The sequence below is a fragment of the Delphinapterus leucas genome, chromosome 11, assembly GCF_059928025.1.
Source record: "Delphinapterus leucas isolate spDelLeu-1000000601 "Yukka" chromosome 11, BTC_Dleu_Yukka2, whole genome shotgun sequence".
Classification (NCBI taxonomy): domain Eukaryota; kingdom Metazoa; phylum Chordata; class Mammalia; order Artiodactyla; family Monodontidae; genus Delphinapterus; species Delphinapterus leucas.
This window is the reverse complement of record NC_143139.1, coordinates 2,160,826-2,174,027: the sequence shown is the minus strand read 5'-3', so window position 1 is coordinate 2,174,027 and position 13,202 is coordinate 2,160,826. Positions and strand designations below refer to the sequence as shown.

General features: G+C 57.1%; 1 protein-coding gene across 1 annotated transcript in view; it reads right to left on the bottom strand.

Moving 5' to 3' along the window:
* The window catches only part of CACNA2D4 (calcium voltage-gated channel auxiliary subunit alpha2delta 4), a 75,717-nt gene extending 62,785 nt beyond the window's left edge, over nt 1–12,932 (bottom strand). Inside the window, exons 1-10 of the mRNA XM_089920116.1 lie at nt 12,879–12,932; nt 9,679–9,738; nt 8,891–9,053; nt 8,569–8,700; nt 4,444–4,504; nt 3,692–3,842; nt 2,832–2,906; nt 2,221–2,499; nt 1,838–1,916; nt 119–268 (exon numbers count right to left, since the gene is read on the bottom strand). Coding sequence (XP_089776242.1) covers nt 119–268; nt 1,838–1,916; nt 2,221–2,499; nt 2,832–2,906; nt 3,692–3,842; nt 4,444–4,504; nt 8,569–8,700; nt 8,891–9,053; nt 9,679–9,738; nt 12,879–12,917 — 1,189 coding nt within the window. The 5' untranslated portion in view covers nt 12,918–12,932. The remainder of the gene's footprint in view (nt 1–118; nt 269–1,837; nt 1,917–2,220; nt 2,500–2,831; nt 2,907–3,691; nt 3,843–4,443; nt 4,505–8,568; nt 8,701–8,890; nt 9,054–9,678; nt 9,739–12,878) is intronic.
* Between the last annotated feature and the right edge of the window lie 270 nt (nt 12,933–13,202).

The following is a 13,202-nucleotide window of genomic DNA, read 5'->3' as shown; positions in this document are numbered from 1 at the left end:
GTGCGGCCCTGGGGGGGTGGTCTGTTCCCGGGGCTCCTGGGCCAAGGTGTCTCTCCCCCAGTGTCTCTCCAGGACGTGCTCTGCCCACCCCACTCCCAACCCAGGAGTCACCTCTCACTCCCTGGGGGCCCCACCTTGCTGTCCATGTAGGCTTCCGTCCAGGTGATGTCATGGTCGTGGTTGATGACCATGGGCCGGCTGAGCACATGCAGGTATTCCATCACGTTCTCCTGGGCATCCGCCAGAGTGGAGATCTGCGTGTAGTAGCCTGTGGAGGGGAGGGGGCGTATGGCTGTGGATGCAGGGCCTGCGCACCCCCAGCCGCGACGGCTCTTGGCCGGGCCCCTGGCTGGGAGCTGCCCTGGGCCACTAGGCACCACTTTTCCCAAGGCTGCCCTCTCCCGGGGCAGCCGGAGGCCAGTGGTGCTGCGGGGACACGAAGGCCTGGCCCTGGCTGGACTTGGCAGAACCTTGAGGCTCCCCCTGCCCGAGCAGCAGGGCCTCAACCCAGGGCGCGAGGCCACCCCTCACTCCCCGCAGGGCTGTCCTCAGGGGTGCCTGCAGGCAGCTCTGTCCCGGGTCTGTTTTCTGAGAGCCCCACCTCCTCCTTTCCCTGACTGCTGTCGTCCCTCAGTTACGGGGAGGGGGCCGCAGCTGAGGCGGTATTTAAAAGAGCAAATGCCGGGCTTCCCTGGTGGTGCAGTGGTTGAGAGTCCGCCTGCCGATGCAGGGGACGCGGGTTCGTGCCCCGGTCCGGGAAGATCCCACATGCCGCGGAGCGGCTGTGCCCATGAGCCATGGCCGTTGAGCCGGCGTGTCTGGAGCCTGTGCTCCGCAACAGGAGAGGCCACAACAGTGAGAGGCCCGCGTACCGCAAAAAAAAAAAAAGAGCAAATGCTTTACAAGGCTGTGACGATTTATCACGTGACCGCTCGTCACCTCCCACAGAACACTGTCGCCAGCTCTGGGGAACGGGACAGCTTTCATTCCTAGGGTGCCTCTTGTCTCGGACCCTTTGACCATGCTCTTCTCTCAGCCCAGAACACCCTTCCCTGCTCTCTGCATCTGACTCACTCCTACCACTTCTTTCTGTCTCACCTTAGAACCCTGTCCTTCAGGAGGCCCGCCCGGACCCCCCAAATGCGGGAGGGCTCTCCCCTCACCCAGCCCCCTGGGCAGCCTGTGCCCCTCTGCCCCTCAGCGCGATGCAGATGGTCCCGTCCCGGATGCTCATGTGTGCGCCTCCCTGACTGGACCGGGCCTTCCTGACCACGTCGACCCCCTTGGGCCGGGAGAGTCAGCCACCCACAGCAGGTTCTCAGACGTCCTGCTGGGATTGAGGAACCCGAGTCGGCACCTCGAGGCCCGGGTCTTGGGTTCTGGCCAGAGACAGATGAGGGCTGCCACACACAAAACCTTAATCTAAAGAAAATGACGGCCTCTGCCTTTTGTCTGGAGCAGAAACAGAGCACACGGGCTTCATCTGCAGGAGCAGGAACGGAGGCTGGACATCAGAGACGACTGACATTGAAAGGTCGGGCCCGTGTCTACATGGTTTTCCGTGTGGCAGTCTGGATAAGGCTTATTTGAAGAGACAGCAGAACTGGAGTCACCACCTCCAGGCGCGCTGCAGGAGGTGTCATGGGGGTGAGAGCCCCGCAGGGAGTGATCGACGTGGGTCTTGCTTGGTCTCAGCAGGAAGGGGGCGGATGCTGTCACCTTTGCTCTGGGTCCCTTTGTGGGACGCCCGGCTCAGCACCTGTGGGGTCCGGGGATGCTCTCCCACCTGCGCTCAGGTGAGGCCGCCGGACGCCCTGCCTCACGTGGCGTCACCCACCTTTGTTATTGCACGCGATCCACTTCAAGCGGTCAGCAAAACTTACTTCCTTCCCGATCAGGTAAGTGAAGAGCCGGACCTGGTGGATGAGACACGGCGGACTCAGCAGAGCCGGCCGCGAGGGGCCTGACCGTGTCTGTGTCTGAATCTGGGGCTGCGTCTCTGGATTCCGCACTTTCACCCCTTTGCATCAGGAAGGGCCCGGGGCCCAGGCTCGCGGGGATGCCCGCCCGGTGTGGAGGCTTGTCTGGCGGGGCTCACAGCCGGCAGTCTTCCGACTCTACCGTGCCCTCGCTCGGGGCCTGGGGCTCACGGGGTGGGGCGTGTGGACACGGCAGAAGGAGGCGCTCCCCCGGCCCCCGGCCCCCGGCCCAGGGAGGAACCTTGCGGTGCGGCCAGTTGTATTTCTCCAGCACTGGCCTGTGGTCCTCCACGGCCCCATCGGTGATCAGCATGATGGCCTGGTTGCACAGGCTTCCTTGCCCGGCCTCTTGGAACTGCGTGGAGGACGTGGCCGTGACTCCCCATCTCCCCTCACCGCCCCAGCGCCCCTGCTCCGCCAGCTGCCGTACCTGCTGCAGGATCTGGAAGGCCTCACTGAGGGCTCGGCCCACGACCCCCACGCCTTTGACCATCAGCTTGTCCACCAGCTGTTTGAAGTGCTGTCCCGGGGAAGAGGATGGGGAGGGTCAGCCGGTCAGTGGACCAGGGAACCTTCCGCTTTGGTCGTACTTTCAGAGGCCGCGCAGAGCTATTCGCCCCGGAGAACGAGACTGCGGGGCCCGCCTCTACTTCCATGGTTCAGAGGCCGCGCAGAGCTATTCGCCCCGGAGAATGAGACTGCGGGGCCCGCCGCTACTTCCGTGGCTGCACCCCTGCGGCAGCAGGTGTTAGTCAGGTGTCCCCAGGATAAGCCAAGAGGGTGTGAGTGGCCGGACGCAAGGCCACCCTCACCCCTGGAAGGAGATGCTGGGCCAGCGCCAGGTGCGCTCACCTCTCTGTTGTCCCGATCCGCCTGCACCAGGATCCCTTTAAAACAAGGCTCGATGTAGTGGATGTAGTCGTTGTACTGCAGAGGGCAGAACATACAAGATCAGTTGGGAAAGTCAGGGCCCAGTGGCTGAGCTTGCAACTCACGGTGGGCCAGGGGTGGGGTCACCCGGGCCCCTGTGTAATATGACCTTGGGGGGACACCAGGTTTTTGGCAATTTTCTCTGAGTAGAGGGGAGGAACAGTAGGGCCTTAACTCTAAATGTTCTCCCTCAAATCCTGGCCCTTGGCATCTTCCCAGGAGGCCAGCTGGGTGCCGTCCATCCCTGGGGCTCACGGAGACCAGGAGTTACCTAACTCTCCTCTCCTGTTTCCTTCTGTTTGTCCCTCCACTTCATCACCTTTTGGGGGCAGGTGGAGCGACCCTCAGGAGAGTTGCTGTGAAAGCAGGACCAGGGGCTGCTGGCCCCTCTTCCCGACCTGCCTGGATTTGGGGAGAACGGAAGTAGGACCCTGGGATCACCCATCCTGCAGATGCAGGAGGCTTCTCCCTCGGTGGCGCCAGGCAAGGGCACATGGGCGGGGCTGAGTTAGGGATCTACTCGGATACCGGATACCCCTTCATCTGGACTGGACCCCAGCCTCATCTGAGAACCTGAGTAAATCTACCAACTCCGAGAAACGGACATATGCGTTTCCCACGTAATTTCAGAAACTGTGGACGCCTGGAAGCCTATCTTGGGTGGGGAGCCCCAGCTTCAGGGGATAGGGTCCTTCACAGCACGAACCATCGGGTGGCCATAAGTACAGGTCATTCCGGTGCAGGCAGAGGACGGGTTTTCTGGAATGGGAAGGCGAGTTTACCGAGATGATGTTCACGAAGTCGTTTTCCCCCAGCGTGTCCAAGATGGTGGAGACCGTGTGCTTGGCGATGGCCATCCGCAGCCCCTTCATGCTGCCGCTCGTGTCCATCACGATCACGATGTCCTTCGGGGATGTGGCAGCTTGTATGTACCTTTAGCAGAAAGGAAGGGACAGGCCGACGGTGGGAGAGCCAGAGCCAGAACCGCCGCCGACCGGGTCTCCCTGGTTTCCATTCAGACTCTGGCTCAAAGTTCAGGTCAACGCCCAGGGTTTCTCAGGTCCGGAACCACTCAGTTCTGGAGCCATTTCGGGTGCCGTGGCTGGGACTGTGCCCATCGAATGGTCGAGTGCTCATGGTGACCCTTGTCCTCTTTGTTTCGGGCCAGCCCTGGTCCCGGGGTGCTGGCAGTGGGAAGGGAGGGAGCTGGATGCCCCCTCAGACTGAGTTACAGATCTGCCAGAGGAGGGGTGAGGAAGGAGGGGAGAGTCTGGCTGAGGGTTGGTGCGAAGACAGCTCAGAGCCCTGGGAGGAGGTTTGGGGCAGGGAAGACACATGTGGTCAGGGCTGGAGCAGAGCAGCTGTAGGGGGACAGGGTGGGGGGAGAGGGATGCAGAAGGACACTCTTCTTCTCCTGTGTTGGATTAGTTCTACCTGCGGCCCTGGGGGGGTGGGCTCAGGGCAGGAGAACGAGGCAACACCCGAGGCTACAGAAGGATGCTGGTCCCTGAGGCCTCGCCCCGGGGACGCTTACCAGCCGCGGTTCCGGCAGTCGAAGGCGATGACCCCGTTCTCATCAGGCGTCCATTTGATGCCTGGGGAAGGAAAGTCTGGCTTCTTTGCTGGCTCGAGAGGCTGCTCCAGAGCTTCTGCCTGGGTGCTGACACCCGGCACGGCCAGGACCCCCAGGGCAGTAGGTCAGCCCCTGTGAACTGAGGCTGCAGCAAGGAGGGAGGCCGGCTCTTGGAGGGACACTCACCTCCCAGCGGCCCTGATCCAGAGTTGGGTTAATTTCATAGGTAGGACCCCGCCCCCCCCCACCCAGCCATGTCGTTCCTGGGACTCATCAGTGGGGCTAAACTTCCCATCAAACTAGACGGGGAGGCCCAGGGGTGTGACTTTTATTTAGCATCATTGCCATCCAGCAGAGCGTGCACACAGCAGGCGAGAGCCAGGGCTCTGAGCTGCAGCCCACCTGCCTCTAGGCAGGATCAGCTGTTGGTGTTTGCGCCCTTCCTGTTAGCTGCGGGGGGAGGTGATCTGGCTACAAGACTAAGCTCCTCAAGGTCAGGCCTTCCCAGCGCCTGGCAGGTCTGACACGGATTCCCGGTACAGCAACGGAGAGGCGGCTGAGGCGGAAGTTCTTGGCTCTGAACCAAAATCTTAGAAGAGGGCTTTGGTGGTCCCGGGTGGGGTGCCCTCAACCCCGAGCAGAAACAGAGGTCAACCCTCTCAAGGGAAGCTTTCCCAAGTTGGGCCCCACAAGCCAAGGTCACGACGTGCGTTAGAAACAGGCCCCTGTGGGTGAGAGGCAGCAAGGCAAGAACCATGAGATGCGTCCTCCCAGGATGACGGGCGCTGCTGAGACAGGGAGGCAAGTGTGTGGCCATTGTGGAAAAGGACCGAGGGGTGGCCTCCAGCAAGAGGGCTCCACAGGCCCCGTGAAGCAAAGCTCTCGGTGAACGGAGACCCACAGGAGTAAGAGATGAGCTCTGTCTCTGCTCCACTGGTGTAAGTACGTGGTTTCCAAAGGACAGCGCGGGCAATCATCCCCCACCTGGCAGAGTCACCGAACTCCCAGTTCCCTGAGAGACACAGAGAAAGGCCTGCACACATTCCTAAGTTGTTTCTGCAGGAAGCAACACCACCGATGAAGACTGCTGACCGCGGGCACGTGGGCCCCAGACTGGCTGAAACCAGGTGGATGAGGCTCGAAACCTCACTCGGATGCCAACCAATCCGAGAATTGAGCACGAACTGATCAGGTTCCTGCACCCTCCCCGATGCGGCCTTTAACCCCCTTCCCTAGACGTCCTCAGGGAGCTGGCGCCCTTGCCCTCCTTCTGGTGCACCAGCTCTCCTTTCGATAAAAAAGCTTTGCTCGCCTAGGAGTCTTGTGGGAGTGATGTTCATTGCTGTGGTCTTGCTTTCCCAGAACCTAGAGAGAGCGCCTGGGAACTCAAACAAGGGATATTTGTATCAAATATCAACAGTGAGAGTATCTAATTTGCAGGGATAAAAACAGGGAAACATTAGATGAAAATAAGTCAGGGTGGGGAGGTGGAGGTGCAAGTGAGAGAGTTCTAAAGTCCTTTTTTGACTGCAAGGAGGGTGAAAATATTATTTTAATTGTCATATCTCATAAAAATGCTTGAGGGCTTCCCTGGTGGCGCAGTGGTTGAGAGTCCGCCTGCCGATGCAGGGGACACGGGTTTGTGGCCCGGTCCGGGAAGATCCCACATGCCACGGAGCGGCTGGGCCCGTGAGCCATGGCCGCTGAGCCTGTGTGTCCGGAGCCTGTGCTCCGCAGCGGGAGAGGCCACAACAGTGAGAGGCCCGCGTACCGCAAAAAAAAAAAAAAGCTTGATAACATAGCAGGGCTAATTACTAAAAGAATGGGAACAGAGGAATAAGCTCCAAACTGACAGAAAAAAGAGAAGGAAGGGGTAGGGGAGTTTTATCGAAAAACATAAATCATTAAAAAAGATGAAGAAAGGAAACATAAAACTAGAGGGACGAGTAGAAATTTAAAAAATAAGATAATAGCATGTCCAAATATATCAACATAATACATGGAAATGTGCTTAACTTGCGAAATGGTTAAAGAGGTTGTCAGTTCACATAAAAATTAAAAAGCTATAAGCTATTTTCAAGAGATATGGCTAAAACAAAATGACATAGAAGATTGGAAGTAAAAGGATGGAAAAAATATATATGTCTGGCAAATACCAACTGAGAACATACTGAGAACATTCATACTCTATGAATACCGACAAAACAGGCTTAAAAGGTGTCATAAGGGCCAACAAGAGTCAAGCAGACACAACACCGGCAAAGACACAGAAAATCTAAACAATATGGTTGACAAGCCTGATCTAATGATGTAGCAGAAGTTTTCATCCAAAGATTAAAGCACACATATGCCGCTCAGGCACACGTGGAATATTTACACAACTTGATGACATACTAGGCTGTTAAACTAAGTCCCAGCTAGTTTCATATAATCACTGCCACATACACTGCATCCTCTGACCACAAAGCAACGGAACTGGGAATTTATACTAAAAAGAGAAATATCAAATCCCTATGTATTTGGAAATTTAAAAAGCACACGGTTAAATAACTGAGAGATCAAAGGAGAAATCACAGGGGAATACAAAAATGTTTAGAAGCAGACAATAACTAAAACACTACCCTGACACCAGAAAGCACAGGCAACAACTTCCGTGTATCAGAGGACACAGTCGACAGAGTGCAAAGGCCGCCCACAGAATGGGAGGAAATATCCGGAATGTATAGAGAACTCCTGCAACTCAGCAGCAACAGCGACAACCTGGTTTACAAATGGGCAAGTTTTGTGCTTGCACACAAGTTGACGGCTCTGGAAGCCCCGATGTGGCGGGATTTCCACCCTGGGGAAGGCTTGAGGGACATGGCAGTTGTCTTCAAGCATCTGAAGGGCTGTTCCATGGAAGAGGGATGAACTTGTTCATCAAGACTCCAGAGAACAGGAAAAGAACCAAATGGCTTGTTGTGGATTTGGGCAGAGACAAGAGGTACCACTGAGGGGAACCGGTGAGCCCTGAGGTCACTTTGTACTCCTCCTAAGAGAGGCCCAGGGGACACACATGGCTGTCCTGAGGACCCTTTGAGACAGGCTGGGACCTGGCACCTGGGACCCTCTGCTGCGGTGCTTGCACCTGGACAGAGTCTCCTCCAGCAACAAAGAAACTATAAGGGACTAAAAATACCTGCGTGCCTGCAGAGCTGGGGCAAATTATGGACAACACGATACAAAAAGACCAAAAAAACCCAACTGCCACTTCTGAAGGGCCGGGAGCAAAAGCAGGGTACTGGGCATGCCCCCTGCTCTCAACACCAGAAAGGGGTGGGCAAAACACCTAAGCCGCCCGTCCAGCCCGACCCCTGGACACACCCCTGCCCTCACCCCATATAAGGAACCAGCTCGCCTCGCCCCTACACCCCCCAGGGAGTGAGCAAGGGAACCTGTTGTCCTGACTCTCACTACGGCAGCAGGGGCCCCAGGAAAGCCTTGCCTGATTGCTTGTCTGGCCTCTTGTCAATTTCTATTGATTGAGGAGGTCCAGAACCCTGGCCAGTCACACCTTCCGGTTCCTATCTCAGAAAACCGGGCAATATTAAGGCTTTCTGGACAGGGGGCTAAAACAAGAAGAGTGGGCATGAGCTGTGGTGGTGAATTGTTTTAAGTGAGAAATAAAAGAAGGCAGCGCTCTTGGAGGCCCCGTGGAAGGGGCTTCTGTTTTCTGTTCGTTGGTAGACAAGGGGGCTTCCCCGCTGCCTGCTGGGTTGGCCGCTAGCCTGTGACACTTCCTTCCCTGCTGCTGAATGAGTGCCTCTGCCCCACTTCTCCAGTGAAGATGGGAATTGCTTTGCCCTCCTTTCCGCCTCCCATGTGCTTCTCACAGGACAAGAGTCCAGGTGGGCACTCATTGGCTGCTTACCGAGGCGTCATTTGTTCGCCCCTTCGTCAGCTTGAAAGTGTGCTTATCAGGTTGTGAAGGGGACGGAGGTGGGGCTGGAGGCGCTTTTGGACCAGGGTCCATCTCCAGTGCCTCCGTCGCCTTGTTCCCAGAGACGGAGCCCCAAGGACCGTGGAGATGCCTCCCAGCGGCCTCACCTGGGTAGATGCGGAAGAACCCTGTCGAGCTGCCAAAGTACTGCCAGGTCAGCGTCGGGTCTCTCTGGAAGTTCTCCACAAAGACAGGGTTCAAGGCTTCGGACATGTAGATTCCATTCAAAATATCCGGGTCTGAAGAGTAAGATTATAGGAGGAAGTGCAGGGGAAACGAGATCAGTCTTCCCCGGCGGAACACGCGTGCACACACGCACACACACCCGTGTGCCCACAGCCTGCAGCACCGCCGCCCACGACTGCTGTCCACACCAGCACTCCTCTTCCCCCTCCCCGGGGGGGCTGCGGGCTGGGGCCCGGCGGTCACCTTTGTTGTAGACATTGGTGGGCAGCTGCACGCTGCTCAGAGACGTGTTCACCAGCAGGTTGCTGAAGTGCGCGTTGGCCTCCAGGACGAACTCGGCCCCCAGCTCCACGTAGGCACCACCTGCGTCCTTCTCATTGATGAGGACAGAGTTGTAATAGTTAAACTAGGGCGACACCGAGAAGACGGGAGGGCAGGGGGCCCAGGGAGGGGAAGGGGAGAGAGAGAGAGATAGCGTCACACGTGATGGATATCGGACAGACTGACCGCCACGTCCACACTGGCGGAGGATTCCGGCCACGATCACTGATTCGGGGCAAATATCCATCCAGACATTGGATCGGATGGTTGATTCTTCTGGGTTTTGGTGTAAACTGTCTAGATTACGGCTTCAGTCCCCATTTTGGCGTATGTGGACTTAGCCAGCGTTGCAGACTGAGAGGCGGACACAGATTCAGGGAGAGGTGGACAGACGAAGGCAGCCTGGCCAGCACCCCGAGATCTTGCAGGAGGGGGAGGGCTCCTGGGGGACAAAGTGGGGGTCCCTGCAGGGGGGGTTCACTCTGAAGAGAAGGCCTGCAGCCTGGCCTCCGGCCAGCCATAAATGTCTCCTCAGATGCAGTGGTTCAGAATCAAACCTCTACAGCTTCATACAAACCGGTGCACATTGAAAGATAGAGCCGGGCCTATGCAATTCCCACCCCATGTCCCATCCTCAGGTGGCCCCAGCCCCTGGGGCGCTGGGACATTAGGCACCGTACCTCCCAGGGCTGTGGGAGGGGACGACTCACCACCAGGGACTCGTTGAATTCGTGGTTCAGGTCGGCCTCCTCGGCAGCCTCGACCAGATTCTGCGGGCGGGGATGGGAAGGGGAGAGTCAGTGCGGGAAGGAGGCCAGAGGCCCCGTAAGGTCCACTGCCAGGGCCCACCCGCGAGAACTGGGGACAGACTCTCAGACCAGCACCTGCGAACGAATGCGCACAGCGTCACTAGCCACAGTAGCCCGAAGGCAGGTGCATGTCACAGGGACAGGAAGCCAGTCTGAAAGGTGACACACTGAGTCCTTCCAGCTACATGACATTGTGGGGAATGTGAGGCTAGGGACACAGCACAAAGGTCAATGGTTGCCAGGGGTTTGTGGGGAGGGATGGATGAGTAGCCGGCAAGCAGGATTTCTTAGCGCAGGGAAGCTACTCTGTATGATCTCTGATGATGGAGACGCGTCGTCATACATTTGTCCAAACGCCCGGAACGCACACCACCGAGAGCGGACCCTCAGGCAGGCTGCGGACTTTGGGTGACAATGACGTGTCAGTGTAGGCTCGTTAATTGTACAAACACACCGTCTGGTGGGCGTGTGGATAGTTTTGGGGGGGCTGTGTTTGTGGAGGCGGGGGGTAAATGGAAACTCTCTGTACTTTCTTCACAATTTTGCTGTCAACCTGAAACTGCTTTAAAAAATAAAGTCTATTAAAATGTGTGTATGTGTATCTCTCTCTCTCTCTGTATTCAGTCTGTACATATTCAGTAGCCAAAAGGTGGAGTCAGCCAGTATTTGACCTTTTGTGTCTGGAGTCTTTCACTTAGCACAATGTTTTCAAGGTTCATCCATATTTTAACATGTATCAGACATGTTTAACATGTATTCATTTCTTTTTTTTTCTTAGTAAATTTATTTATTTAATTTATTTATTATTTTTGGCTGCGTTGGGTCTTCATTGCTGCGCGCGGGCTTTCTCTAGTTGCGGCGAGCGTGTTTCTCACTGCGGTGGCTCCTCTTGTTTCGGAGCACGGGCTCTAGGAGCACGGGCTTCAGTAGTTGTGACCCACGGGCTCAGTAGCTGTGGGGCACAGGCTTAATTGCTCTGAGGCACGTGGGATCATTTCTGTTTATTTCTGAATAATATTCCATTTTATGGATGTCCCGCTTTTTGTTTATCTGTTCGTCAGTTGGTGGACATTTGGGCTATTTCCAAATGGAAATTCCTCCATTTGTGACAACCTGGATGCACCTGGAAGACGTCAGGCCAAGTGAAATCAGCTGGATGCAGGAAGGCAACTACTGCATGAAGTCACTTACGTGTGGATCTAAACTAGTCAAACTCCTAGAAACAGAGGGTAGAATGGTGGTTGCCAGGGTCTGGGGCGCGGGTCGAGGGGTACAGAGTTTCAGCTGTGCAAGATGAGTGAATTGAGGAGAGCTGACGCACAGCAAGGTGGCTTAGGTGACAATATTGTAGCGTGTGCTTGACCTTTGCTAAAAGGGTTGTTCTTGGGTGTTCTCACCTCTCATACGAAAAGAAAGAAAGGGGTGGGGAGGGAGGGAAGAAGGAAGGGAGGGAGGAAAATACCATTTATCCTTAATGCATTGTATCCTTAACACAATTACCATTTGTGAGCGATGGATAAGGTGGCTGGCTTGGTTGGGGTGACTATTTCACAGTGGACGTGTATATCGGGTCATCAGGTTGTACATCTTAGTATACACAACTTTTGATTGTCAATCACACCTCAGTAAACCCGGGGGTGGGGGAAAGGAGACCAGAGCTCCTAACCTGGCTTTGCCAGGGGGAGCCGCTGCCCTCTGGGTCTCTATTTATACTCGTGTACACTGGGCAGAACCAGCGTTATCCCCAGCAAGGAGGGAGGGCCCTCCTTGCTTCCCTACTCCCGACCCCCAATGCCGAGATGTGATGAAGAAATTCCATGGGGCAAAGATTACTTTAGTGCCGCTCTCCAGGCGATTTCCCCACGGGCACCCTCATAGAAGGGTCCGTGGCTGTGGCCCTGGGGGCACCCCCAGCAGGGAGCAGGGCCTCAAGCTTAGAGAAGGTCCACAGAGCAAGTGCCCCCCGGGTTGGTTTTCCATGTTGAGGCCGTGGAAAGGATGCGGTGCCCCTGGAGCCCCTGGAGCCCCCGGAGCCCAGCGCCCTGGGCTCTGGAGGTGTCTCAGGACCTCTTGTGCTCTGGCGCCAGGAGGGCTGGCACCTAAAGAGAGGCATCCCTGTGCCCCGGTGTCTGCACTCCGCCCAGGCCAGCCGACTGAAGGAGGCGGGTGTTACTACTGTGTTGGCTTCTCTGGGGGTCAGCCTCCCCTTCTGTGGGTGGTCCCCAGGTATCCCTCATTGCTTCCTGACGCTAAGAGCCCCTGCCCTAACTAAGCCTTCAGAGAAGAGGCTGCAAATCGTCACAGGTGGGAAAGGGGGCCCCGGCAACCTGCGGGGAGGCGGAGAGATGGGCGGACACCGGTGGGGCTGCAGCCTGTCCCCCCACCATGGCTACCCTCGCCCATCCTCTGCACAGCCTCGGCCTCCTCTGCGGGTCCAACAGCCCAGACCCCTCTCCTCCCTCCTTGTTCTTCTGGACCCCCAAAAGGAGTTCCTTTGGGGATAATGCTGGTCTGGGGTGGCCAATTCCTGGCACACGGCACCTGCTGGTTTACACCAGCCAGGTCCCCACAGGGGTCAGGGAAGCACTTCATGCCAGGGAAGTGACACGTCCCGTTTCTACCAGGCCAAGCCAGGTGGCTGTGCAGTAACGAAACACCTGGGCCCTGGGCCCCCATCAGGGTGGCACTTGGGTGCCATGAAGGGCGGGTCTGTGTGGCAGGAGGGGAGAGGCTGGGGGAGGAGAGAGGGAGTTCACGCCACCCGCTCTCACCCCCCTACGCTCCCACCCTCCAGCCCCCCGCCATTCACTCAGCCCGTGACTCCTACGCCCTCGCTCTGCTCTGCTCTGTCCCATCACTGAAGCGGAGGTCCTGACACAGGGCCCTTCTTAGCACCGTGGTTGACCCTCCAACCCTGGAGGCTGTTCCCTAAGGCAGGGTGCCCGCCCGGCCCTCCCCTCTCTCCGCTTGCCCCCCACCCCGTCCTTTACAAGGGTCTTGTGGCTCATGGGCTACAAGGCAGGAGAAGGTAGTGTAGGGGGGCTCAGGGAGGGGGTTCCGTGTCCGGGGTGGGCAGACCCCCAGCCCGCAGGCCTGAGCACCTGGACGGCCGCCACTTTCCTGCGGAGCATGGTCTCCATGTCCTCCGAGAACTTCCTCACCAGCTCCAAGCCATCCACCTCCTTGATCTTCAGACTGGGCTCCACGTCCTTGTATTTCTGTTCAGGGGATGTGGAGAGACACACGCCTGTCGTCTTGTACCTGGACATCTATCCCTGGCTGCCGGCGGCCTCTGCCCCCCCGACTGGGGCATTCACACTGGGGCCAGGATGGCCCTCGTCCTCGTAAAACCTCTCCCAACAACCGACAAGAGATGCCTCTTATCAGATGTCCTCTGATTCACATCCTTCAGAGGGAGGCTGAGG